We start from the raw sequence: 26762 nt of genomic DNA, 5'->3' as shown, positions 1-26762 counted from the left end.
ATTGCATGGTGAGTTGGAATTCCAAAACCCCTCATCAGTGACGCAAACACCTGAAAAAGAAAAACACGGTGCTGAAGCCATAAAACCTGGACCTTGGAGCAATGATGAGTCTTGCTGCACACTGTTCCCAACTTCTGCCCGAGTTTACAAACCAAGAGTGAAAAATGGTGGGGTTCCATGACTATTGGGCAGCCATATCATGGTACTCCATGGGCCCCATGGTTACTCTGCAAGATCTCATTACTGCCAAGGATTATGTGACCTTTTGGCTGATCAGGTCCACGCATGGTACAATGTTTGTTCCCCAATGCTGATGCTGTATTCCAAGATGACAGAACCCCCTGTTCATACAGCTTGCGCCATCCAGGTGGGGTTTTGTGAACACAAGGATGAACTGTTGCATCTCCCCTCACCACCACAGTAGCCTGATCTCGGTATTATTGAGCCTTTGTGATCTACTTTGGAGAGGATGGTGCATGATCACTATCTACCTCCATAACTGTTACCTGAACTTACCAATATTTTTCAGAGAGAATGATATAAGATTCCCTTGAAAACCATAAAGGACTTGTACTTATCCATTTCATGATGACTGGAAGCTGTTTTGAATGCCAACAATTTTTCTACGCCATATTAAGCATCGTAATGTGTGTGTTTTCATGTGTTTTCACATTTTTGTCTACACCCTGCAAGTAAATGATAGCAAATCTAATTCTTGTCCAATAGCATACAAGAAAATCAAAAATGAAAAGCCAATTGTATGCAATACAAATGGCACTGGTCAATTTTGATATACTTTACATTCCATCGATCCATTGTAAGGAGATCCTCAAGGAGAGCATGTTATAAAACACGAATACATAATACATATTTAAAATAACAAAAAATCATCAGTAAAACTTAAATAGCATGACTTCTCAAATTCCTAAAAACACAGTCCCCTTATTTGAAGAAAGTTAAATCTGAAATAGATGAGGTCAGGAGTCAGTCCCAAGCTCTGTTGATGAAAGTACAAGACTGATTTAAGGAGAAAAGCTTTCTTAATGGCATCTACTCAAAAATACCACCCTCTCCAGTTATACTTTTTCACACATTTGCTACTATCATTTCTCCTTTATCACACCCTCTCCACTCTTGTCCATCTTCCATTCACTCTAGTTTTAACACACTGAAATACTATGCTGGCAAATCTAAACTCCAGTTATTCTCTCCTTTAAGGTCATGTGTACACTACATCACGGTTGTACTTGTAACAGGATGTAGGTTGCAGTAAGTACTGGGAGATGAAGAAGCTTGCACAGGATAGGGTAGCATGGAGAGCTGCATCAAACCAGTCTCAGGACTGAAGACCACAACAACATAACAGCAATCCATATGCAATGAGATTAAAAGCTTAGGTTGTCAGGTTTTCCATTCTATTTCATAACCAACTAACATAAATAGCTATAATACTTTCATTTAACACTTTCTTAATCAAGAAATACTTACTTGATAATTAGTCTCTGACATTATTTCTGATGTCACCCTGATGGTATATCCAAATTCTTAAAATTGTAATTTGGATCTGAAGGAGGGCTCAAGCTGCTGAAACACATTAATGCTGGTTTAAAATTTTGCATATAATCTTTGTAAAAATTATTCTGTACACAACAAAGACAAAACATCAATTAAGGATTTTAAAAATCAAAGGTGACAATGAATAACAATAATGAACATTCCTGGATGGAACAATATATAAAATAAGGGAAAGGCAATCACTCACATATAGCAGATAGATGGGTGGCATACAACACACATAACAAAACATTCACTAGTTTTCAAACTATGGCTCTTCTTCAAACAGAGAAAGCATACACTGAATGTGTGTTCTTTCTGCTAGAAGACAAGCCATAGCTAGGAAGCTAGTGAGTGTAGTATTTTGTTATGTGTGCACTCATCCTTCTTCCACAAGTAGAGCCAGACCTCAAAAGTTAATGAATATTGTGCTCTGTATATGTGTTTATCCACCACAAGTAAGTGGTTGTCTTTCTCTTATTTTAAGTAAAGATGACAATGATGTATTTGAAATTTTTGTATGACTATGAACCCCAGCAAGGAAAAAAATCAAAGATGTCTGAGCAAAGCTATTAGGCTGATATGTTCTGTCTGAGTATAGGAAGAGCATACACAGAGGAAGATGATCAAAACATATGCACCAATGGCATGAGAATGCCAACAAAAAAATGGAAATTACTTCAAGCAATACTACTTGTACATCAACGGACCTGTTCATATAGCTTAATGTGCAGCACACTAGCTTGTGAGACAGGAAGGTGAGACAGACCTACATCGTTGTAAATGCTAGGAACAACGTACACTCAAAACACACACAATCAAAGAATGAGTGCTCCACAGCACAAGAAGACTGCAGGAATGAGTATAGACAGATGACATTGGACAAATGGCCGCTGAAAACACCAGGTAAAGCTGATTCTTCCCAGTCTCCCAGTACATGGAAACAGACCAACTCAAATAAATGGATAGTGAAAAATACCAAACCCACTCTGTCAACTGATATTTATTTTTAGGGATATATGTGTAAGTAGTCCTGGAAATCAAAATCTGACTATTTACCATCAAAACACATGTAGCCTGAGCAACAAGATTAATGAACTCTTAATTAATGTCCAGGAGCCACAAGGTATAGATTGTGCCCATGTTCTGTGCTTTAGTGAGCACCATGTTATGTCAGATATTGAAAAACTTGCTATAGATAATTACCGCTTAGCAACACCTTACTGTACGAAATTTATAGAATAAAGTGGAGTAGTGATCTATGCCTCCCCCATGAACCACGGACCTTGCCGTTGGTGGGGAGCCTTGCATGCCTCAGCGATACAGATGGCCGTACCATAGGTGCAACCACAATGGAGGGGTATCTGTTGAGAGGCCAGACAAACATGTGGTTCCTGAAGAGGGGCAGCAGCCTTTTCAGTAGTTGCAGGGGCAACAGTCTGGATGATTGACTGATCTGCCCTTGTAACATTAACCAAAATGGACTTGCTGTGCTGGTTCAATGGCTCTGAGCACTACGCGATTTAACTTCTGAGGTCATCAGTCACCTAGAACTTAGAACTACTTAAACCTAACTAACCTAAGGACATCACACACATCCATGCCCGAGGCAGGATTCGAACCTGTGTCCGTAGCGGTCACGCAGTTCCAGACTGAAGCGCCTAGAATCGCACAGCCACACCGGCCGGCTGCTGTGCTGGTACTGTGAACGGCTGAAAGCAAGGGGAAAGTACAGCCGTAATTTTTCCCAAGGGCATGCAGCTTTACTGTATGGTTAAATGATGATGGCGTCCTCTTGGGTAAAATATTCAGGAGGTAAAATAGTCCCCCATTTGGAACTCCGGGCGGGGATTACTCAGGAGGACGTCGTTATGAGGAGAAAGAAAACTGGCGTTCTACAGATTGGAGCGTGGAATGTCAGATCCCTTAATCGGGCAGGTAGGTTAGAAAATTTAAAAAGGGAAATGGACAGGTTAAAGTTAGATATAGTGGGAATTAGTGACGTTCGGTGGCAGGAGGTACAAGACTTTTGGTCAGGTGAATACAGGGTTATAAATACAAAATCAAATAGGGGTAATGCAGGAGTAGGTTTAATAATGAATAAAAAAATAGGAGTGGGGGTAAGCTACTACAAACAGCATAGTGAATGCATTATTGTGGCCAAGATAGACACGAAGCCCATGTCTACTACAGTAGTACAAGTTTATATGCCAAACAGCTCTGCAGATGATGAAGAAATTGATGAAATGTATGATGAGATAAAAGAAATTATTCAGGTATTGAAGGGAGACGAATATTTAATAGTCATGGGTGACTGGAATTCGAGAGTAGGAAAAGTGGAGAAGAAATACAGAATTTAATTGATGAAAGGAGAAAATATAAAAATGCAGTAAATGAAGCAGGCAAAAAGGAATACAAACGTCTCAAAAATGAGATCGACAGGAAGTACAAAATGGCTAAGCAGGGATTGCTAGAGGACAAATGTAAGGATGTAGAGGCTTATCTCACTAGGGGTACGATAGAAACCGCCTACAGGAAAATTAAAGAGACCTTTGGAGAAAAGAGAAACACTTGTATGAATATCAATCAGATGGAAACCCAGTTCTCAGCAAAGTAGGGAAAGCAGAAAGGTGGAAGGAGTATATAGAGCGTCTATACAAGGGCGATGTACTTCAGGACAATATTATGGAAATGGAAGAGGATGTAGATGAAGATGAAATGGGAGATACGATACTGTGTGAAGAGTTTGACAGAGCGCTGAAAGACCTGAGTCGAAACAAGGCCCCGGGAGTAGACAACATTCCATTAGAACTACTGACGGCCTTGGGAGAGCCAGTCATGACAAAACTCTACCATCTGGTGAGCAAGATGTATGAGACAGGCGAAATACCCTCAGACTTCAAAAAGAATATAATAATTCCAATCCCAAAGAAAGCAGGTGTTGACAGATGTGAAAATTACCAAACTATCAGTTTAATAAGTCACAGCTGCAAAATACTAACGCGAATTCTTTATAGACGAATGGAAAAACTGGTTGAAGTCGACCTCGGGGAAGATCAGTTTGGATTCCGTAGAAATGTTGCAACACGTGAGGCAATACTGACCTTACAACTTATCTTAGAAGAAAGATTAAGGAAAGGCAAACCTACGTTTCTAGCATTTGTAAACTTAGAGAAAGCTTTTGACAATGTTGACTGGAATACTCTCTTTCAAATTCTAAAGGTAGCAGGGGTAAAATACAGGGAGCGAAAGGCTATTTACAATTTGTACAGAAACCAGATGGCAGTTTTTAAGAGTTGAGGGGTATGAAAAGGAAGCAGTGGTTGGGAAGGGAGTGAGACAGGGTTGTAGCCTATCCCCGATGTTATTCAATTTGTATATTGAGCAAGCAGTAAAGGAAACAAAAGAACAATTTGGAGTAGGTATTAAAATCCATGGAGAAGAAATAAAAAGCTTGAGGTTCGCCAATGACATTGTAATTCCGTCAGAGACAGCAAAGGACTTGGAAGAGCAGTTGAACGGAATGGACAGTGTCTTGAAAGGAGGATATAAGATGAACATCAACAAAAGCAAAACGAGGATCATGGAATGTAGTCGAATTAAGTCGGGTGATGCTGAGGGAATTAGATTAGGAAATGAGACACTTAAAGTAGTAAATGAGTTTTGCTATTTGGGGAGCAAAATAACTGATGATGGTCGAAGTAGAGAGGATATAAAATGTAGACTGGCAATGGCAAGGAAAGCGTTTCTGAAGAAAAATTTGTTAACATCGAGTATAGATTTAAGTGTCAGGAAGTCGTTTCTGAAAGTATTTGTATGGAGTATAGCAAAGCATGGAAGTGAAACATGGACAATAGATAGTTTGGACAAGAAGAGAATAGAAGCTTTTGAAATGTGGTGCTACAGAAGAATGCTGAAGATTAGATGGGTAGATCACATAACTAATGAGGAGGTATTGAATAGAATTGGAGAGAAGAGGAGCTTGTGGCACAACTTGACTAGAAGAAGGGATCGGTTGGTAGGACAAGTTTTGAGGCATCAAGGGATCACCAATTTAGTATTGGAGGGCAGCGTGGAGGGTAACAATCATAAAGGGAGACCAAGAGATGAATACACTAAGCCGATTCAGAAGGATGTAGGCTGCAGCAGGTACTGGGAGATGAAGAAGCTTGCACAGCATAGAGTAGCATGGAGAGCTGCATCAAACCAGTCTCAGGACTGAAGACGACAACAACAACAGTGATCTATGTCAGAAACAGCATCACATGTAGCGTAATTTATGTGCAGAATTTTTGTATAGATCAACAGTTTGAAGTGTGTGCCACAGAACTGGCTTTAAATAATTCTTACATAGCAGTAGTAGCTTTATACAGGGCACCTTCAGGTAACTTTAGCATTTTTTTAAACAGTTAGATGCACTCTCAATATACATATTTAAACTCAGTAGAGATGTCATAGTTGTTGGATGCTTCAATGCAAATTTCCTAGCGAACTCCAGAGACAGAGTAGATCTTGAGAACTTGACGTCCTCATATAATCTCGCTTCTGTTGTAAAGTTTCCCATCAGAATAGCTTCATGAACAAAATCATTAACTGATAATGTATTTATTGACACAACCAAGATTGATAATATAGCTATCAGGCAAGTCCTGAATGGTCTCTCTGACCATGATGGACAAAGACTCACCATTAACAATTCAAGTATTTGTGAGATTAATAGTGGTCCCAACTGGAAAATTACTAGGAAATCTAATGATGAAACTATTGAGATCTTTAAATCAGTCTCCAAAATGTAGACTGGGGTCCAGTATATAATGTAGAAAATGCCAATTCCAAATACAACCTTTTTGAAAGTACATTACGAAAAAGATTATATAAAACCCATACTAAAAAATCCACCAACAAGCCTTGGATTACCACAGGAATTAGGATTTCTTGCAAAAGAAAGAGAGAGTTGTACATTGCCTCAAAAAAATCAGATGACCCTAGCCTTTTAAATAACTATAAAAAATATTGTAAAATATTGAATAAAGTCATTCTGAAATCAAAAAGTATGTGTCTGTGCTCAAAAATTAATAACTCCATTAATAAAATGAAAATTATATGGGAAATGATACGAAATGAGACTGGTGCAAATTACCCCAACAAGACCCAAAATATCGCTCTTAACAATTAAGGCAAGATAGCTCAAAATCAAGATATTGTAGCTAAGATCTTTAATGAGCACTTTTTAACTGTTGCTGAGAAAACAGCATGCAAAGGCTCTTCAGAAAAGGCAATAAAAACTTTGAAAGAACTATTCCCTAATTCTACAGACATGATGGGTATGGCCCCTATAACCGTGCAAGAAGTAAGAAAAACCATAGTGTCTCTAAAAAGTAAAAATTCATCGGGTATAGATAATATTTGCAGCAAACTGTTAAAAGCCAGCTGTAATCAACTCTCTAAAGTTCTAGCTCATATATTCAATTCCTCTCTAAATCAAGGTATCTTCACTGACAGAATGAAGTATGTTACTGTAAAGCCCCTCAACAAAAAAGGTGAACCCACAGATGTTTCCAACTATCATCCTATCTCTCTTGTAACAGCATTTTCTAAAGGCTTTGAAAAATTAATATACATCAGGATTGTCAATCATCTTAAAAAATTTGCACTACTTAGTAAACAACAGTTTGGTTTCAGATTGGGTATATCTACAACCGAAGCAATTTATGCACTTACAAATAACGTTTTAGAATGCCTTGAGAAGAAAAAATTACCCGTTTGCATATTCTGTGACCTGACTAAGGCTTTCAACTGCATCGATCACAGAATACTTTTAGGAAAAGCAGCCCAATATGGAATCCGTGGACAATTGAGTAACTGGCTCAGATCATATCTAGAAGATAGGCAACAAAAAATAGTATTAGGTGTTAACAATCTACAAGTAGGAGAGGTAGAGTCTGACTGAGGAACAGTACATCATGGAGTTCCACAAGGGTCAGTCCTTGGTCCCCTCCTATTTATTATATATATTAATGACCTACCCCTGTCCTCAAACAGTGCTAGCAATATCACAATGTTTGCAGATGACACAAGTATAGTGGGACAGCCAGCAAAACCTCTACTGATGTAGAGTTAAATGCCAACCAAGCACTTGCAACTGCTCTGAACTGATTCACAGCAAATTCTCTAGCAATAAACCTCAGTAAAACAAATTACATGCAGTTCCAATCCAGTTACAGAAGCCCAGAAGAGATTAACATTGCACACGAGAGCCAACAGTTATGGAGCGTTCAGTGCACAAAGTTCCTAGGCGTTCACATAGATAACCGGCTCAACTGGGAATTCCACATGTGGCAAACACTAAAAAAGATTAGCTCAGCAACATTTGCCATCTGAATAATCTCCAAAATTGGAGACACCAACGTATCAAAGTGTGCATATTTTGGTTACTTTCATTCAGTGATGTGATATGGAATAAACTTGGGGCAACTCACCACTTCCAAAAAAATTTTTTGTAAGCCAGAAAAAAGTAGTCCAAATTATTTGTAGTGTTCCTCCAAGAACCTCATGTTGCAGTCTTTTTAAACAGTTAGGCATATTAACCTCTCCTCTCACTCATGGCTTTCACACTTCTCAATTCCTCTGAATATGAAACAAATGAGGCATACAATCATTATAACACAAGACGAAAAGGTGATATGCACTGTGAACGAAAAAATCTCTCTCTGGTACAAAAAGGGGTAAAGTACACAAGTACAAAAATCTTTAACGCACTCCCGAGTAATATAAAGTGTCTAAAAGAAAAGAAAATGCTATTCAAAAAAAAGCTAAAGGAGTTCCTACTGGAAAAATTTTTCTACTCTTTAGATGAATTCTTCAGCAGAGAGAAATAATTTGAGTAGTAATTCAGATTATTTCCTTTGTCATTGTATTTGTATTGTTTTTTTATCACTATTGTATTTTTGTATTGTATTGTTTATTATCTTGATTATATTATTGTATTGTACCAATTTTGAATCATTCATCTACTATGTGTAATATACTAGTATGTATTGTATTGTATGATATCTATATTGTACCTGCTTTGACTCGTTCCACATCCATGCCTAATAACGCCATACTGGATCTATGGAATATGTATCTCAAATAAAATAAATAACAATAAATTGCAGCAAGTTAATGAGTACTGATTCTGTCCACTTGCCTGCCTGATTATGATTTTTAGGTATTGTTCCATTTTTTAAAGGTAAATGTGGGGCTGGTCCCCAAACTCTGCCTCAGAAAATACAATACAAAAGCAGTTAAAATACAATAACACACAGAACAAAGTTCATGCAAACGGCCTTGCTGCCCATGTTAATACCGGTTCCCATCAGATCATTAAATTTAAGTGCTGTTGGGCTTGGTTAGTACTTGGGTTGATGACCATCCACATCTGCTGAGCACTGTTGGCAAGTGGGGTGCTCTCAGCCCTTGTGAGGACAACTGAGGAGCTACTTGATTGAGAAGTAGCAGCTCCAGTCACAAAATTGACAATAGTCAGGAGTGTGGTGTGGTGACCACATGCCCCTCCATATCCACATCTAGTGACATCTATCAGCTGAGGAAGACACACCAGTTGGTTGGTACCATTAGGCCTTCCAGATCTGTTTAGATGGAGTATGTGCGTGTGTGTGTGTGTGTGTGTGTGTGTGTGTGGGTGGGTGGGTGGGTGTATGTGTCAGGATGGAACGTAACACTATTATGAAAAGGGTAGTTGCTACTCACCATATAGCAGAAATGCCCGAGTCGCAAATAGGCACAACAAAAAGATTGTCACAAAATAAGCTTTCAGCCAAAAAAGCTTTGTCAAAAACAGATGGCAGACACTCACAGAAATGCAACTCACACACACGACTGTAGTCTCTGGCAGCTGAAGCCACACTTAAGTATCTATTTTTGACAAAGGCCTTGTCACCTGAAAGCTTATTTTGTGACAGTCTTTTTGTTGTGCCTATCTATGCTGTATAGTGAGTAGCAACTATATCCTTTTCATAATATTTTAATATTTCTTTTATGTATTGACATAAAAGTCACATATACAGAATGCAATATTCATTAACTTCACATACACACACATAACAAATAAAGATAGAAAGAAATGCTTGGGTGCAAGGAAAATGTAGCTTCCTATGGGGAACATAGTATCCACCTCTGAACAACGGTCTTATGTATCCAAAATGACAAAATCTTCATATTATTAGGCAACTACTTGCTGTGATGTGTCTTCGGCTGTGGCTCTTTTTGACTTTGAACTGTGTCTTTACACTGACAATTTTCGCCAAAATCAATCAACTCAGTGGCAGTGGGCATACAGTTTACAGCACATGTGTTCTCAGTGAAGTTCTGGCAGAGCCATGTAGAAAATGACATGTGGAAATGTTTTGAGCTGTAGAAGGAATGAATGCAGATGAGTGTGGATGCTAATGAGTCCTGCTTTGAAGGTAACCACTACTATCTGGAGCACGTACAAAAATTTGCAGCATCATTCTTCTTTCTTTTGTGTTGGAACTCATGCAGAACTGTTACTCCATTACCAACAAGACGACTGATTTTGGTAAAAATTATCTCAGTGTAAGTATGCAGTTCAATGGCAAAATATAGTCACACACAAATATGTTATGACATTTTGAGCAGTCTTTCTTTCTTTTGTGTTGCTTTAGTATTCTGAAACTCAAATTGTATTTTCTCATACAGACAAAATATTTATCAATTAATGTAACAAGTTTTCCAGTAATATAATATTCATGAACAATCTAAATCTGTGACTAAAAGGAGCCCCACCACTAACACTGACTGCTCATACACAAAAAGGAAAAAGCATATGTAAATCATGAACATCAGAATATTAATATTATCTTATCATTTCACAAAATTTAAACTTGTTTCACTTTAAATAAACTTCTAACAGTTCTAATACCCTCAATTTCTAATAGCCCTAAATTAAATAAAGTGTTGCTCAACCAATTTTTAGCCACTCCGGATCCCAATGGTTGGAATAAATTTTATCCCCAGCACTTGGTCAGTGGACAGGACAGATGGAAATGTACACATTCTTTATCAATAACGTTATGTGTGTGATTGCCGAGATATGAAAACCAGTCTGCAGTGTCTTGCAAAGTCAGAGTACAGACAAACACTCAGTGAATAAAGGAAACCTTCCATGGACAGCCACATAATGCCTTTGTCACAGAACTGGGTGAATGCTGTGGGAGAAGGGGACCTAATTCTTAATGGCACTAATCTTGCACAGTGGTTGCCATCTTCTTCTCTCTGTAGCACTTTCCCTTAAGCTTTGTTTCCCCTCACCCTCACAACATGGGGCTCACTTTCATAGTGGGTTATCAGTAACCTGTTATCCTTTCCCATCTCATCCAACCTCTCTCCCAGAGGGTGGAACTAACAGTTGCAAGAGCTAGGAATAGCTTTTCACCCACTTTTAAATGTGTCTATCAGTGGTACTGCAATTTTGTTTTCTGGTTGCCCATTCTGTCTTCTTATAATTTTGCAGTATGAGTAATGAGTGATAAATTGCCCAAAATATGGATGAATACAAAATTATCTGCATGAGCAAGAGGAATAAAATCAGGTAACTTTTGCATACAATGGCTTTTGTGCATTACAGTAGTGGACAGTCACAGCAATTAAATAACTCAATACAACACTGAAAAAAAGATAAGAAATGGAGAACTACACAAAATCAATCATAGGAAGAACAAGGAAATGACATAGTTCATTGGAAGAATTCTGATAGAGTACAGAGCAGACTGAAAGGAGATCATAAATAGAGGCAACTTGTATGTCCCAAACCCTGCCTTGTATAACCTACTCCTTACTTCACATCTCCAGAGCGTATTTTTATGCTCTGTAACGTATTACTGCCAAATGCTCTCTCTAAATCCTATCACTCTATTCAACCAATATTCTAAGAACCTAACCTCAGCAAAAGTCTCAGTCCAAGAACACTCACTTTCATGCTGAACCTAGGCTTAACCATGCTAGAATTTCCAAAAACCTGCTTTCCTTTACCTAATTCCTTTTAATATATATATATTTCTTGGGGGTCACCCCTCCCATCTCATCTCTACCTGTCACCCTTCATCCCTACAATATCTTTTTCACCAACCTTGAGTTTGTTCTGAAAGCTCCACAAATGCAACTTCACTGGCTCCCTGCTGGTCAACTCACTGTGGCTAATTACAATTTTCCAATAGAAGTACCATATGTCCTGACTTACAGGCATCACCAATCAGTTTTGCTTCCTTTAGTCAAAAGCTAATCACTTTCTCCATTTCCTTTCCTCTTGCCATGAGGCCCCTTGCTTGGTATGTCCCTGTGTGCTAAAATTCCACTATCTTTGTTGCTGTGGAACATTAGCTTTCCCAGTGTGCCCCTGGAAGCAAACACACCACCTCCTCCTAAAATTCAGACAAGGAGTGTCACTACAGTCATGGGGAGAAATACCAAAAGTGGAGTCCCTCTCCCTCCTGCATGCCTGCCATCTCCCTCTTTCACAACACATCAAGACCTCACCAACAACTCATCCCTCACAGCCAGCTGTCTCACCTTCCCCCAATACTTCTCCTCCCAATTGAATCAAAAAGTAAAATAAGCAAGAAAAACTTTTTCAATAGTCATGAATATAATAGAGGGAAACATTCCACGTGGGAAAAATATATCTAAAAACAAAGATGATGTAACTTACCAAACGAAAGTGTTGGTATGTTGATTGAGACACTAACAAACACAAACACACACACAAAATTCAAGCTTTCGCAACCCACGGTTGCTTCATCAGGAAAGAGGGAAAGACGAAAGGATGTGGGTTTTAAGGGAGAGGGTAAGGAGTCATTCCAATCCCGGGAGCAGAAAGAGTTACCTTAGGCGGAAAAAGGGACAGGTATACACTCGTTCACACACGCACATATCCATCCACACATATACAGACACAAGCAGACATATGTAAAGGCAAAGAGTTTGGGCAGAGATCATTCGAACGCTATGGAAAAGATTCGTATAATGATGTAATGCATGTTGCTATTGTGATTCAAACTTTGCTTAAAAGACGCTGGGAAGTATTGTATGATTGAAGGTAGAGGCGGTTGTAAGCGGCACCAGACTGCAAAAACATACCTCGCACGAACCGTAGGCCGAGTTGCCGTGCTCTATGCAGCACGCACGGCCTATGCTACGTAGGTAAATCCTCATCCGCCCTCTTCACGATACACCATACGTTCAAGGGTGGCAAGTCACATTTCATATTTAACTGTGGCACATGCTAGCTAATTGCATATCAAAAGGGGATTATGAGAACTATGCCAAATGCATGGACATTCCCAGGCTGAAATGAATAGTTATTGTGTGAACATAGCAACCGCTTTGTCACACAGTTTCTCATTTAAGCTTTGCCCCCTTCCTGCTTACATGTCATACCTGACGCACAGTAAGCCGCTGATAATGTTATTGATGGATACGTCATGGAAAACTCTTCACCGGGTGACGCCTCAGTGTGTCTGTGAGGTAACAAAGTGTCCGCTGTGAAACTACTGTTTCCACAGATAGTACTGGACATTATAATTAGAGAGAATACACATTTGATAAAATAATCATTTTATTCACATTCATATGCTGACCACCTTCCACCAAACAATATGACAGGACAACCTACGTGGTATACACGTTGTCCACACACGTTACATTTATACTTCAAGGATGTTACTGGTCATTGACACATATCGTTTAATAATACATTGGTACCTACTGATAACCTTCACAATTCATAGTGTTCTTAACAAAACATGGCAATGTACTTTACTTAAGCATGTACTAAAACGGTTTACCATTGACTGCAAGTCATATCTGTAATTGACATTCAAGAGAATGGTTAATAGAAGACAGGTCAGTGGATGATAAGGCAGAGCAAGCTGTGACGATTCGGCGGCGCATGTCATCTGACATTGTTGGGGCTTCGTGGTAGACTGCATCTTTCAGTGTTCCCCACAAAAAGAAATCAAGTGGAGTCCAATCGGGGGACCTGGCAGGCCACTGTACTGCAGCATTCCATCCAATCCAGCGGTCAGGAAATGTCTCATTCAATATTTGACTTGCAACACGTGAGGAGTGAGCTGGGCAGCCATCGTGTTGGAACCACATACACAGGCAGTCATTGAGTGGTATCTCCTCTAGCAGAACGGGTAGAATATTCCTAAGAAAGTCTCCATACTTATTTCCATTTAATACACCTGTAATGAAATAAGGTCCTATGATGTAATTTCCTACAATGCCGCACCACCCGTTGATGCACCATGGCCTTTGGTGCTGTACCTGACGCAGCCAATGTGGGTTCTCAGCTGCCCAGTAGCACATGTTACATAAATTTACTTTCCCATGATTAGTGAATGTTGCTTCATTGGTGAAGAGCACACGTTTGAAGAATGTATTATCATCTCACAGGCGTTGCAGAGGAAACCGACAAAATTCCATACGACGTTCGAAATCACGTCTTTCGAGTGCCTGATGGAGTGAAAAATGATATGGGTGGAACTTATGCCGGTGCAGAATGTGCATGACAATCGTCTGGTCGACCCCACATTCTGTGGCAATACGTCTTGTGCCACAATAAGGGTCGATAAACGTCATGGCCAGAACAGCCTCTTCATGGTCTCTGTCGGTCGCAGTCTTTTTCCTCCTCCTTTGTTTGCTGTTAAAGCTGCCTGTTCACACTAGTGTAGCAATCATTCTTGCAATGGCCTGGCGAGTAGGATACCGACGATCAGGATACGTATCCCTGTACCGCCGTACGGTTTCGACAGCATTCCTACGACATTCGCCATACAGAAGTAACATGTCTAACTTCTCCTGATTTGTGTACATATCTGGACGTAATGTTCCAGCAGCAACTACGTCTGGATAGGAGAAGCACGTCCTACTGGTTCAACGTCACATGACCTACTAGTTGTATGACGTGGCCTGCTTTCCAGGTCGCGCGAGGTGTGTTTACAGTCTGCAGCTGCTTCTGACCGCCTCGACCTTCAATCTACAATATTTCTCAGCATCTTTTAAGCAAAGTTGGAATCACAATAGCAACATGCGTTACATCACTATACACGTCTTTTCCAGAGCGTACGAATGATGGTAAAAAAAGGTATAGCGTCCCATTTAAAAAACATGTACTTGCCTCATTATCTCGGTCAATATAAATGTTGTGATTATTGTGCATGTACCAATGTATGTACCCATAGTCCGCTATGATTCGCCGAAAACCACATGCCAATACGTGCAATCGCCCCCAGAATAAAGGGGGTGTTGTAATACAGTGTAATAATTGTGTAATATTATATCAAAGGTAGCCAAAATAATTATGAGAAGAACAAGAAAACTTGTATGTGAAGTCATCTGTGCAGCAAACATGTTATCTTATCACAAGAAGCACTGGGCTCGAACATCTGCTCCAGTGAAAAGCATGCTGCTATAGGTATCATGTGCATAAAATGCAAGACTTTATTATGAAATGGATAGACTGCTACTCACTGTATAGAGGGGATGTTGAGCCACAGTCATGCACAATAAAAAGACTGCGAAACATGTCAGCTTTCAGCCAAAAGGCCTTCTTCTAAAGTGCAGTAGACTGCACACACACACACACACACACACACACAAGCTAGCACAACTCGCACACTTGCATGGATGTTACGTCTTACCTGCATTTCCCATTGTTTGAAAATGCAAGACTTTGTTCAGCTATGGCTGTGTTGCTGAAAACGCCAAGCAGAAAATCTAGGTATGTGACAAATGGGACATCCAGAAACTAGGCATGAAAATCAAGAAAAAATAGTGCTGAGGAGATCATATCAAAAATAATAAATGGAATTACAGGTCTAGAAATGACATATGAGATGCTGCTACAACAGAAAACAAAATGTTAACTTAATATATTAAATAAGTGTATGAAACAGAAAGTGTTCAGCAGCACACTGTCCACTATATTTCATGAAAACGCTACTGTTGTTACTAAGTGATGCAATAAACGCTCCAAAACAGTGAAAATGGGAATATCATGCAAACAGTACAACAAGAAGTTTCATTTTCATGGCATTAAAATGGATCTTTCAGTGAATGAGGTTTAAAAGCACACAATGCACTAGATATGGGTTGAGAGTAATTGTAAATGTACAAAACAAATACCATACACACCAAAACTGTGTTCAATAAGTGTGAGTGCTGATCTCTGAGCTCCAGGCAATTGCGGAAGTGAGCTTGAAAGTGTAAATCTTAAAAATTGGAATAATAACAACAGTTGGGAGAGGAGAACAGTAAAAAAGACTTGCAGTTAAGCTATTGTGCCAGAAACTGTCAATAATATTATGACTGCAAACTACTGCACTTCTCGCAGCAGGAACATGATGTGCAAAGTAACAAACAATGAAGACAAAACAAACCATGTGTATATCAATAACAAAGATCACAAAAAAGAAAGTAACTTCTGAAATAGTTCTATAAGACTGGACACCACCTCCATAAGATGCAATGCCAAAAGGGAAGTACAAGTATTCTGTGGCAGCCACAGTACAGGTGCCTCAATTATTCTTTGGAATAACATCGACTTAAAGATTATTGCTACTTCAATAAGTGTAACACTGAACTCTGTAAAAATGACGGTGTTATTTCTGGTTCAAATGATATTTACTGCAATTAATCATATAACGTGCTCACTCAAATGGCTGTAAACCTGCAACAGATGAAAAACCCAAAACTAAAAGCTGCAAACTTCCCAAGAACATACAATATTCTTCAAAAGTCATTTGTAAACATGGAGATGAGAATAGCTAATTCAAAGTTGTTCAATCTTTATAGGAAGGACAATAATGTCAGTGTGTAAGATATTAGCTGTTCTGACAAGAGACTTCTTCACTACTCACAGCTTGCACATGAATGGAGTGGGTAAACAGAAATGTACTAATGATCTACTAAATTTGCTAAGCTCTAAATCAGAAGCAAACACTGTAGACACAAAAGCACTTCAATGGACACATCAGGGAAATGGCCCAAAAAGGCCCACACAATTTGTAAAAGGTCAATCAGCTAATTTAAAAGATAAAAACTCAGGCTTGAGATGTCAAAGAAAAGTCTCAAAATTGATCAAAATAATTGTGAAAGCAACATCACCAAACAGGGTGGCTGCTCAAACTTAAAAGAAAAAAAATCCTGAGAATTCCAAATACAGGCAGGAAGATAATGTCATAAGAAGCTCCCGAGAAATTAATGATGAGTGGGGTGGGAAGGGGGCTTGAGCATATCTCAGCTATAGCGTAAGTGCAGTTTTTAAACACTGATAATTTTATGGACAAATACTCAAATAATTTGCACAATTTGAAATTTTAAGTATTTTTAAATCTTATAAAAACTCAATAAAATTATAACTCAATAAAATTATACATAAAACTCGATAAAAACTCAATAAAATTAAATTCCCATGTTAGTTTAAAAACACAGGATTCCCTGAGATTTTACAAAATTCCTGAAATTCTCTGAGAACTGGCTAAATATTGATCAGAGTGTCTCCTTTTCGGTACCAAGTTAGAAGAAACACTTATAAAAATGGAGGTGCCATAATTTTCATCAAAGGGTTGAAATATAAATCTATTAATACTAAGTTCCAATATCTCAATGCAGAAAGGGACTTTGAGCTGGCACCCATTTTTGACTCACGCCTGAATATGTAAACCCACATACTTTCATCTTTCCCTCTCCTTCCCTCTTTCCTGATGAAGCAACTGTGTGTGTTTGTTAGTGTCTCTATAAACATACCAACGCTTTCGTTTGGTAAGTTACATCACAAACATTCCTGCTCTATTATCAAACAAAGGCAGGAAGAAGTTTTGCAAATAGATGACATCAACTAAAATTTTGAGAGGTTGACTAGCATCTTCAGTGATTACTTTGAAATTGTTTTTCCTCTCAGAACACATATAATAAGAGGCAAAATTCCAAGAGCAAAGAGATAGATAAAAACAGGTAGCCTATCAAAATCTCAAGTGCAAGGAAAAAAATTTGCTCAAATACAGAAAAAACAATAACTAACCCCCCCTCCCCTGTCTCCTGAATAGTTACACTCTGAAATACGGTCAAGCCTACAGATAAGTGATTATTACAGATTACATCATAAAGCAATGCATTACAAACATCTCACTGCCTCTTGCAGATAAAGTCAATTCATTCCTTCTGACAGGCACATTTCTGGACTATCTAAAAATTACTGAAAGAGAAAGAAGACAAATCAAATATAGAAAACTATAGAAGACTGTCTTATTATCTAGTTTTAGTAAAATCAGAGAAAAAGTAATTAGTCCAGTGAAACTGTCAGAAAAAAGGCCTGTACCTTGCAAAAGGTGGGGTATAAGATTTTATTTTTTTAACTCGTTCATATTGTTGGAAAGGTTAGAAAACCAAGTTTTGCCAACACAATTTCTCTTGAGAAAACTTTCTGCAGTCAAAAAACTTTGAAAATTTAGGACTTTTTTCAGTTTTTTCAAAATATCTCAGTTTCATTTGCTCCTATCGATTTGACGTCTATTTTCCTTTTTAAAGAGCACAAAATTCTCTACAAATTTGATTCTTACAATTTTTTTCTACTCCCAGTATCTAAGGCGCTACAGAACCTCAAAAAATACCAATTTTTCAAATTTCGAGCAAAGTGGCAAATTACCTAATTTTTGAACACTGTTATATCAGTTTCTATTTGTGTAGTATAAACACATTACTCATCATGTTATTCATTGGAATTTACCATCTCACTCTGCTGCAGGGCCAGGACAAACAGCATCATATTCAGTAACTACGAACACATTCACGTCGTATTGCGTGAAGTTTATTTGTATTACAATATGTAATACGATTGCATGCTGGTGCCGTACATTTTCTACAGTTGATTGATGTTAATGATCAGTTATAAGAAAAAGTATGTAGGAATTGTTCTTTAGCGGACAAAAACATATTTATTTATTATTTGCTATTGTATTTGATGGGTATCCATGCGATGGAGACATATGTAGCACAAAGAGTGCCGAGAGGATTCGTAGGTCCAAAAAACATTTTTCGGTTGACATTGTGGTTGAATCAGAGACGGTGAACCAAGTCCCTCAGGACAAGTTCTTGTACAATGAATGAAACAAGGTGCATCTGATCACACTTCTTAAAAAGGAATTTCTGGAGTGTAGCATTGAAGTGCACCAGGCACAAGAAGATGCTGACGTTATGATTGTAACATCTGCCATTTCAAGAACCAAAGATTTTGGAAGTGTTCATTGTAGGAGAAGATGTTGACCTGCTTGTGCTCATGACCGGTTTGGTGCAAGGCATTGAAAACTTATTTTTCTTAAAGCCAGGAAGAGGAAATGCAGAAGACAAGTGGTTTTCCACTGCATCTTACAAGTTTGACAGTGAATATATTCTTTTCACTCATGCCTTTCACGGATGTAATACAACATCCACTTTTTTTTGTCAAGGAAAAATTAAGAGCTGCAATATTGTTGCGAAAAATGAACACCTAACCTCAGCGCTTTGCACGTTCAATAAACCACATGCTACCCGTGAAGAAATAATAACAGCAGGAGAACAGGTTACTATCGCATTGTATAGTGGAGGTGTCAGCAGTTCCCACACACTAGACCTTTTGCGGTATCAGCTATTTGCCAAGTCTGCCACAAAAAGAAAACTGAATCTTGCACGGTTGCCACCTACACAAGATGCTGCATAACATCATTCGTTGCGGACTTACCAACAAGTCCAAAGTTGGATGGGGAACTGGAAACCTCCTGAGAAATGGGGCTGGAATCACAGTGACCACGGTCCAATACCCGTTATAATGAGCCAAGATCCAGCACCTGAAGCACTTATTCACATTGTTTCATGCTCATGCAAGCTGAACTGTGGCGGAGCATGCTCCTGGAGAAAAGTGGGTTTGAAATGTTCTTCAATTTGCAAGAAATGTATTGGGGTCAACTGTGAAAACTGCCAAAATTTGTATATGAAGACAGTGAAGAAGATGTTATGGAGGATGTTGAGGAAACCGCTGACAAAATGAACAAACTTGCTGCGGCTGACTCGCTGTTTAAAGAAGAGGTCAACCTGGGATCAACTCTTATGTACAGACCATGAATCTGTAACTCAAGGTATTTCTGGTGACACTGAGGAACCTGGCCCATCAAAACATTTGAAGTGATGCTCATATCTGTCTCAAGTGTGCTAAAGTGTGATATTACAAGTATTACACACCCAGAACTGTCAACATTTATTAGTAACTGACAATGCATTTTAATTGTAATAAAGCTACTTATTTTTAATGTCAACTGTGTGGCTTTTATACACAAGAATAATTACCTACCTAATTAGGTTGCCTATTGCAGCTAATAATAGTTCAGTTTCCGGAGACAATTTATTTTGTGTGCATGTGATTGTGTGTGTGTGTGTGTGTGTGTGTGTGTGTGTGTGTCTATGTCTCTTAATGATGTATTTGTATATTTATAGTTTTACAAATACCAGGGCTGAGGTGGCCCATAGTGAACTTCAGGTAGTGATGTAAGAATCACAATAGTTGGGTGCCCAGCAATCCTCATGTTGCATACAGAGAAATTGAATACCTGAAAGTGAGGTGGTTAATTCCAACATATAACATGATGTATAATGTATTTATACTGCACAAACAGAAACCAAAAAAATAGTGTTCAAAAATAAGGTATCTTGCCTCTATGCTCAAAATTTGAAAAATTGGTATTTTTTGAGGTGCTGTAGTGCCTTAAGATATTGGGAGTAGAAAAAAATGGCAAGAATCAAATTTGTAGAGAATTTTGTGCTCTTTAAAAAAGAAAATAGGCGTTAATGCGATAGGAGCAAAAAAAACTGAGATATTTTGAAAAAACTGAAAAAAGACCGAAATTTTCGAAGTTTTTTGACTGCAGAAAGTTTTCCCAAGCAAAATTTTGTTGGCAAAACTCGGTTTTCTAATCTTTCCAACCATATGGACGAGTTGAAAAAATAAACTCATCTACCCCACCTTTTGCAAGGTATATCTGCTATTTGACTGGACTAAATGTATAAAAGGTTAATGAAATTTTTAGATAAAAAAATTCTCACTGGTACTCTGCACAGATTCAGGAAAAATAAATCAACATTTCATGCCATCTATGATTTTATACAAAATTCCCTAGAAACAGTGAACAAGAAAAAGAAGTCACTGAAATTTTTTAGAGTGAAGTCAAGCCTATGACATTCTGGGCCAAAACATACTTCTGGAAAAGCTCCAAGTACATGGCACCAGTGGCACTACACTAAAATGATCCAAGGGGTACTTGACAAACTGGAAACGAATAAAACACAAACTGCATGAAAATACTAGGATATTCTCGAGCAGTGTATGCACTTACAAATGAAGTACTTGAATGTCTAAATCAAAAAAATGATAGAAATTGGTGTTTTCTGTGACTTATCAAAGGCACTTGATTGTGTAGATCACCACATTCTCATGCAGAAAGCCAAACTACTTGGAATAAGGGGTGTCGCAGGTAACTGGCTGCAATCTTATCTTCAGGAAAGAAAACAGAAAGTAATTTTAAACAGCTCAGATGAGTCAAGGGATACCTCCACTCAGTCTGAATGGACTTCTATTAGTTGTGGTGTGCCTCAAGGCTCAATTCTGGGGCCACTGTTGTTTTTGATGTTTATAAATGATTTACCATTGTGTGCAAGCCTGCCTTGCAAATTTACTCATTTTGCTGACAATACCACCATCTTCATGAGTGGAAAATCAGATGTTAATTTCGAGGAGTCAGTTAACAACATACTCTCTGAAGTGATTAACTGGTTCAGTGTTAATGATCTCTCTCTAAACTCAAGTAAGACAAATTTTATCCAGTTCCATACAAAAACAAAAAAAGTGAGAGAAATAAATGTAACATGTGGAAATCAACCAGTAGAAAGAATGGATGTGTGTAAATTTCTTGGAGTACATATTGATAGCAAAATGAACTGGTCCTTCCATATACAACAGACCCTAAAAAATTTGAGCTCGGCTATGTCTGCTATCAGAATGATGTCTTCCATTGGTGATTTAACCACTATGAAGTCCGCATACTATGGGTATTTTCACTCCGTTATGTGTTACGGAATTATCTTCTGAGGAAATTTAGCTTTGGCAAAGAAGATTTTTGTGGCCTAGAAAAGGGCTATTAGAATTATGAGCAGAGTACCCCCTAGGACATCATGCCGTAACCTTTTCAAAAAGCTGCAAATAATGACCACTGTATCCCAGTAAATATATTCGCTGATGTGTTTTGTAATTAAGAACCCTGCACAATTTCCATCAAATAAGAACTATCACAAATATAACACAAGAGGAAAAGAAAATCCTCATTGTGAACTTAAGAACCTGACAGGTGTTCAGAGAGGTGTCAAATGGTCAGGAACAAAAAATTTTAACCATCTCCCTGACCAGATAAAATGTTTAAGAGAAAATGAATCTCTTTTTAAAGCAAAACTAAAGGAATATTTGTTAAATATGTCTGTTTATACATTAGAAGAGTTTTATGATGCAAAAAGGGAAATAGCATTTAGATAGAATTATCCATCTTGTTAGCAAAGAAATGTGCTTGCAATTTTTGTCCAAATTAAAACATGAAATTTTGTATTAACACTCAAAGAAATCTGCTGTTATATGTACAATATCTGTTTTTCCTCTAAACTTTGTATTAACTATATGCAGTTATGTAGAACATTTTTTATATATTTAATGAAGACTGTTTTGTATCTTTTAGTATGTTTGACTCGTTCCACATCTCATGTGACGTGCTCACAATACGAGATCTATGGAACATGAAATAAATACATAAATAAATAAACATATGTTTTTGGATAGGGTCTGCCTTTAGCAAAACACAATTTTGTTTTTTAACCCAAACGTGTTTCACTGCAGTTGCAGCATCTTCAGTGGGTTCTTATTTTATGGCTGTTAAAGATAAAGAATGTTCTTTACTGTTTGTATACATGTAATTATTAGTTTTTAAATCATAATTACAGATATTTGAAAAAACATAAAATTATGAATTCATACCTTTTTACCACATAGTGTGATATTTCTGATGTATTGTGTTTCTACAGTGACTGTTTCGTTCCACAGTTTGTCATCTGCAACCACTTACACCTTAAAGTAGATAAATTGTTTAAGCCAAAATTACGATTTGAAAATTGTTATTTCTATGCCTGAAACAAAATTATGTTTTGCTAAAGGCAGGCCCTATCCAATAACATATGTATTGTTAAAGCAAACATGGAAAAAAGAGCTTCAATCCTAGTATAATACAGTTGGTATAAACTAAAATAGTAAGTTCGTGCACTACAGTGGAGTGCAAGTAAGAAGGCGGCAGCACAAAGCATTCTGCACAGGGAGTGATGGAGAATACATTATGGCATCACCAATGTGCACTCTGTCTTTACCTCATGCCTCACACTCCAACGGTTGCCTATCCTGATAATTGGCAACACAAAGGTGAGCGCTGCACTGAGTCACTGTTTCTGCTTCTGACTTTGCCTGACAGAACTCATATGCTCAGAAAACTATCACTGTAGTTTCTTAATGAAATACTTGTCTTATCTGTTTTATGTCACCCATTATGAAAACTACATTGGCTTGGTAATCTCACCAAACATAAACTAACATTAAAATCAATGCTAAATGTTCTACACACACCCCAATGCATTTACTACAGGCAGGCATGGCAGAATGATGCTATTGCACAAAGCATCACAAGATACACTGTTCCTTGGCCCTGCACTTATGTGCATACCACAATAATAATGATACTTTCTAAATCCATAAGGTGCAGCAGGTGTCAAGGAATAACTATTGTAAACATAAAATTTAGACATACTACAGACAGTTAGCTAGCTGGAACATACACAACATATTGTTTGTTTAGTAATTAAATACAGTGGATGGTCACACATTTCTGCAGTAAGAAATAGTACGTGTTTTCGATTTATAAGTTCATAGGTCCCATGTGACATACACTAGCTTACACTTCATACTAATATGCTTTATTTTTGGTCACATAGTATTTCAGCCTAAATCTGCAACATGTTATATGGTCAAAACACCACATTAGAATACTTTCTCCAATATGTATAAAGCCATACCTGCCACCACTGTTCTTGAGCAAATATTTTGTATTCATTGCAATATTTAACAAAAATTGGGAAGTAATGTCAGAAAGAAAAGGAAAGTCAAATAAACATCAACATAAAAATTATCTTATTAGCTTGCAAACTGAATACTACCCAACATAAAAAGGACACCAAAACATCAAAGGTAAAACACCGCAAAAGGTGTTTAAAATTTATTTAATGGTATATTTCAAACAACTGTTCTAAAACTGCTCCTGGTCTTAGCATCAGAAAAATCTGTTATTTTATTTGCAAAGTGCCTCAATCGTTTCTACCAGGTTTTACAGTATAAAGTGGTTAGCAAAAGGGCAAAAAATATTTGTACATAGATGAAATGTAACATATGAAAGACATATAGACTGTCCTCTTCACTTATATGTAAATTAAGCCTAATAAGCAGAATTTCATTCTTTGTTTAATTGGCTGTAAAATCAAATTTTATTCATGAATCCATTGTGTGCCTACATTGCGAGCATACAGAAAAACGGATTTCCAAATATGATGTTGCTGATAGAGCTTTAAATTCTTATTTGACCTGTCGGCCACCCAGGTACACTGCAAAATCAAAATCACTAACCACATAATGGAATTTGTTTGAAAATTTGGTAATGTTAAATGTTTGTTATTCTACCATATACTTTAGTCTAGGAATAGTTTCTAGCTCTTAACCACATAAAAATGTAATGTTCAGTATTGAATCACAACAGCATTAAATAACCATTCTGGGAAAAGATGGAACTTGTTAACTGTTTGAGTAATGTAATGTGCTACCCATCCCAAGTACTTTTTGGTTGGTTTGAAAATCCAAACACTATTATGATCCTGAAAATTATTAACAGAATGTGCTGCTCTCAATTAGATTTTCATTATTATTATTAATTAAAATACTGCTCCTTTTAGCATAATTTAATGAACTTAAATATCACATGTGCCTGAATCTATCAACACTATTAATAGATATGGCTAAAGTCAGCTTCTGACTTTTAAAAATGAACTATTCTAAAAATCACATGTCATGTATGTCTTCATCTCATTGGGCAGTTCCCCCACCACATTCCTACAGACACTCCCTACTATCCCTCTACACTGTAGCAACAACAGGCGTAATGTGTGCTACAACACCACGTCGGATGCCTCGTAGGCGTCATTGTCGAAAGCTATGAATAGCTACAGCCCTTTGAGGTATAAAATTGGTTCATTTTCGGCGCTTGATGATAACTGTGGCACAACATTCCGCAAAAAATAAACAAGTGAATGATAAATGGCAACGTTCTCGAATGCGGTGGAGTATACGTGCGCTCTTCCTTTCACGGAATTCGTTTTCCTCATTCGAAACGAGATGAGCTGAAGAAATTCAAATACTGTAATGATTTTGTGTCTTAGAAGTTGTGCTACACATTTCATTCTGTGAGATTAAATATTTATGGCATAGTTCCAGTTTTGCTTCTTGAAAGCTAAAATCGGTATGATGTGTCACAGGGTAAACTTAGGTGTATTATTTTCAGCTGGAATGGGTAAATCAAGGGTTTTATAAGTTTATTCAACTTTTGCTTTGGTGTATGTGCAGTTGGATCTTCGCGTCTAAAAGTGTATCTGGAAAATGTACAATTTAAATTATTCTTTTTGTTTCAGCGTACTGTTCAACGTTTTGTTTATTCGTGTTCGCTAAGCTCCAGAACAATGCATATAAAAAAAATTATAGTCTATAATTATTCAATTCCCGAGATGAAAACGAGGAAGTATATAGAGCTGACACGATTATAATAATGACACCCAACTAGAGAAATTGTTACTATAACAATAGTAAGTAACATATCTCGTCAGAATTTGCAGACGGAGGAACGTTTGTATAATTCATATGATCGTGAATTACATTCATCGTTATTGTGGGGTTAAGTCTATTGAACGCGAAATGCATCTATGTACTAGCTCCCCATAATGTTCTAGTGAAAGATCGTAACTATATCCGCTGCAGTCGATTGATGCCGCATCGTTGATAATTACTGTGGTGTTGCTAATTCATTTAAAATATAAGCATCGCAATAATCAAAATTTACAATAGTAGAAATACTTGCAATGAACATCCATTCTCAAATTAGTAGCAACGTTTCTTGCGAAGACTATCGAGAAGTTTTGCTTTGGTAGTAATCGTGTTCAGATTTCTGTACCGTCCTACACGACGCGTCTGAAACATTCTTATTCTTATTATACTCCACACTGTGAAAATCGTAGTGGTAGCCAAATTCCTTATTAATAACGAACCTTCTTGCGGTAATTGATTTCCGGCTGTAGTCCGTTATTGCTTTTCAACAGAAGTAGGTTGAAAAAGCTTCAGTCTTATATATATTCGCTTTGAACTACTGAAATTAAAACAAGAGAACCAATTTTCCCGAAAAATTGCGTCACTTTTTCGGTTTGTGTCACATTATACTTAATAACGCACATTTGCCTCAGCCTTCCTATTAACAGCATTGCGAACATTATCACATTAAATGTTCCTAGCGCACAAACCATTGTATTATTTTTAGCATAGAGAGAAGGATAATAGTTTATAGATTTTAACAGCACACAGAGAAACTGACTGTGCTGTTCTGATAATCGGCTTGAAGATGCACTGAGGTTACTTATATCTGTTTCGTAAACATTCAGTTAACAAAAATTTTACGTGGAGTAGTTGGCAACAGAAAATGACGATAGGACATGTGACAACCGTTTCTGTTCTCCGGGAATTGCGTTTCAGCGTTTGGAAAACTTTGAAAAAAATGTTTGAGGCTTAGTGACTGGCTTGTGCAGATTTCAAGCGTAAATTTATAAGACTCGAGAGTATTCATATTTCATCAGAAATACTGCGGAAAAATTTCTTCATGTCGGATAGATCCGTTTGGACAATAGCGCAAAATTTAATTGTACATGGAAAGCAATGACAAAACAAGTGATTCCATTTTGCGGATCTCGTGACTGCAGGCAAATGG

At 37.6% G+C, this 26762-nt stretch overlaps 1 protein-coding gene across 10 annotated transcripts in view; it reads right to left on the bottom strand.

The window, feature by feature from the left end:
- The window catches only part of LOC126236599 (zinc finger protein 33B-like), an 84487-nt gene extending 58229 nt beyond the window's left edge, over positions 1 to 26258 (bottom strand). The window contains exons 1-3 of one of the 10 annotated variants that reach the window (XM_049946035.1): positions 26053 to 26258; positions 8034 to 8181; positions 1489 to 1581 (exon numbers count right to left, since the gene is read on the bottom strand). In XM_049946035.1, the coding sequence (XP_049801992.1) occupies positions 1489 to 1509 (21 nt within the window). In that variant the 5' untranslated portion in view covers positions 1510 to 1581; positions 8034 to 8181; positions 26053 to 26258. Of the gene's footprint in view, positions 1 to 1488; positions 1585 to 3176; positions 3267 to 7313; positions 7433 to 8033; positions 8182 to 23064; positions 23869 to 24800; positions 24855 to 26052 lie in introns of those variants that run through there. The other 9 variants (XM_049946033.1, XM_049946029.1, XM_049946034.1 and 6 more) reach the window with 9 other exon arrangements.
- Positions 26259 to 26762: the final 504 nt, after the last annotated feature.

The sequence above is a fragment of the Schistocerca nitens genome, chromosome 2 (genome assembly GCF_023898315.1).
Source record: "Schistocerca nitens isolate TAMUIC-IGC-003100 chromosome 2, iqSchNite1.1, whole genome shotgun sequence".
NCBI classification, from domain to species: Eukaryota; Metazoa; Arthropoda; class Insecta; order Orthoptera; family Acrididae; genus Schistocerca; species Schistocerca nitens.
This window is presented reverse-complemented; position numbering and strand designations above follow the sequence as displayed.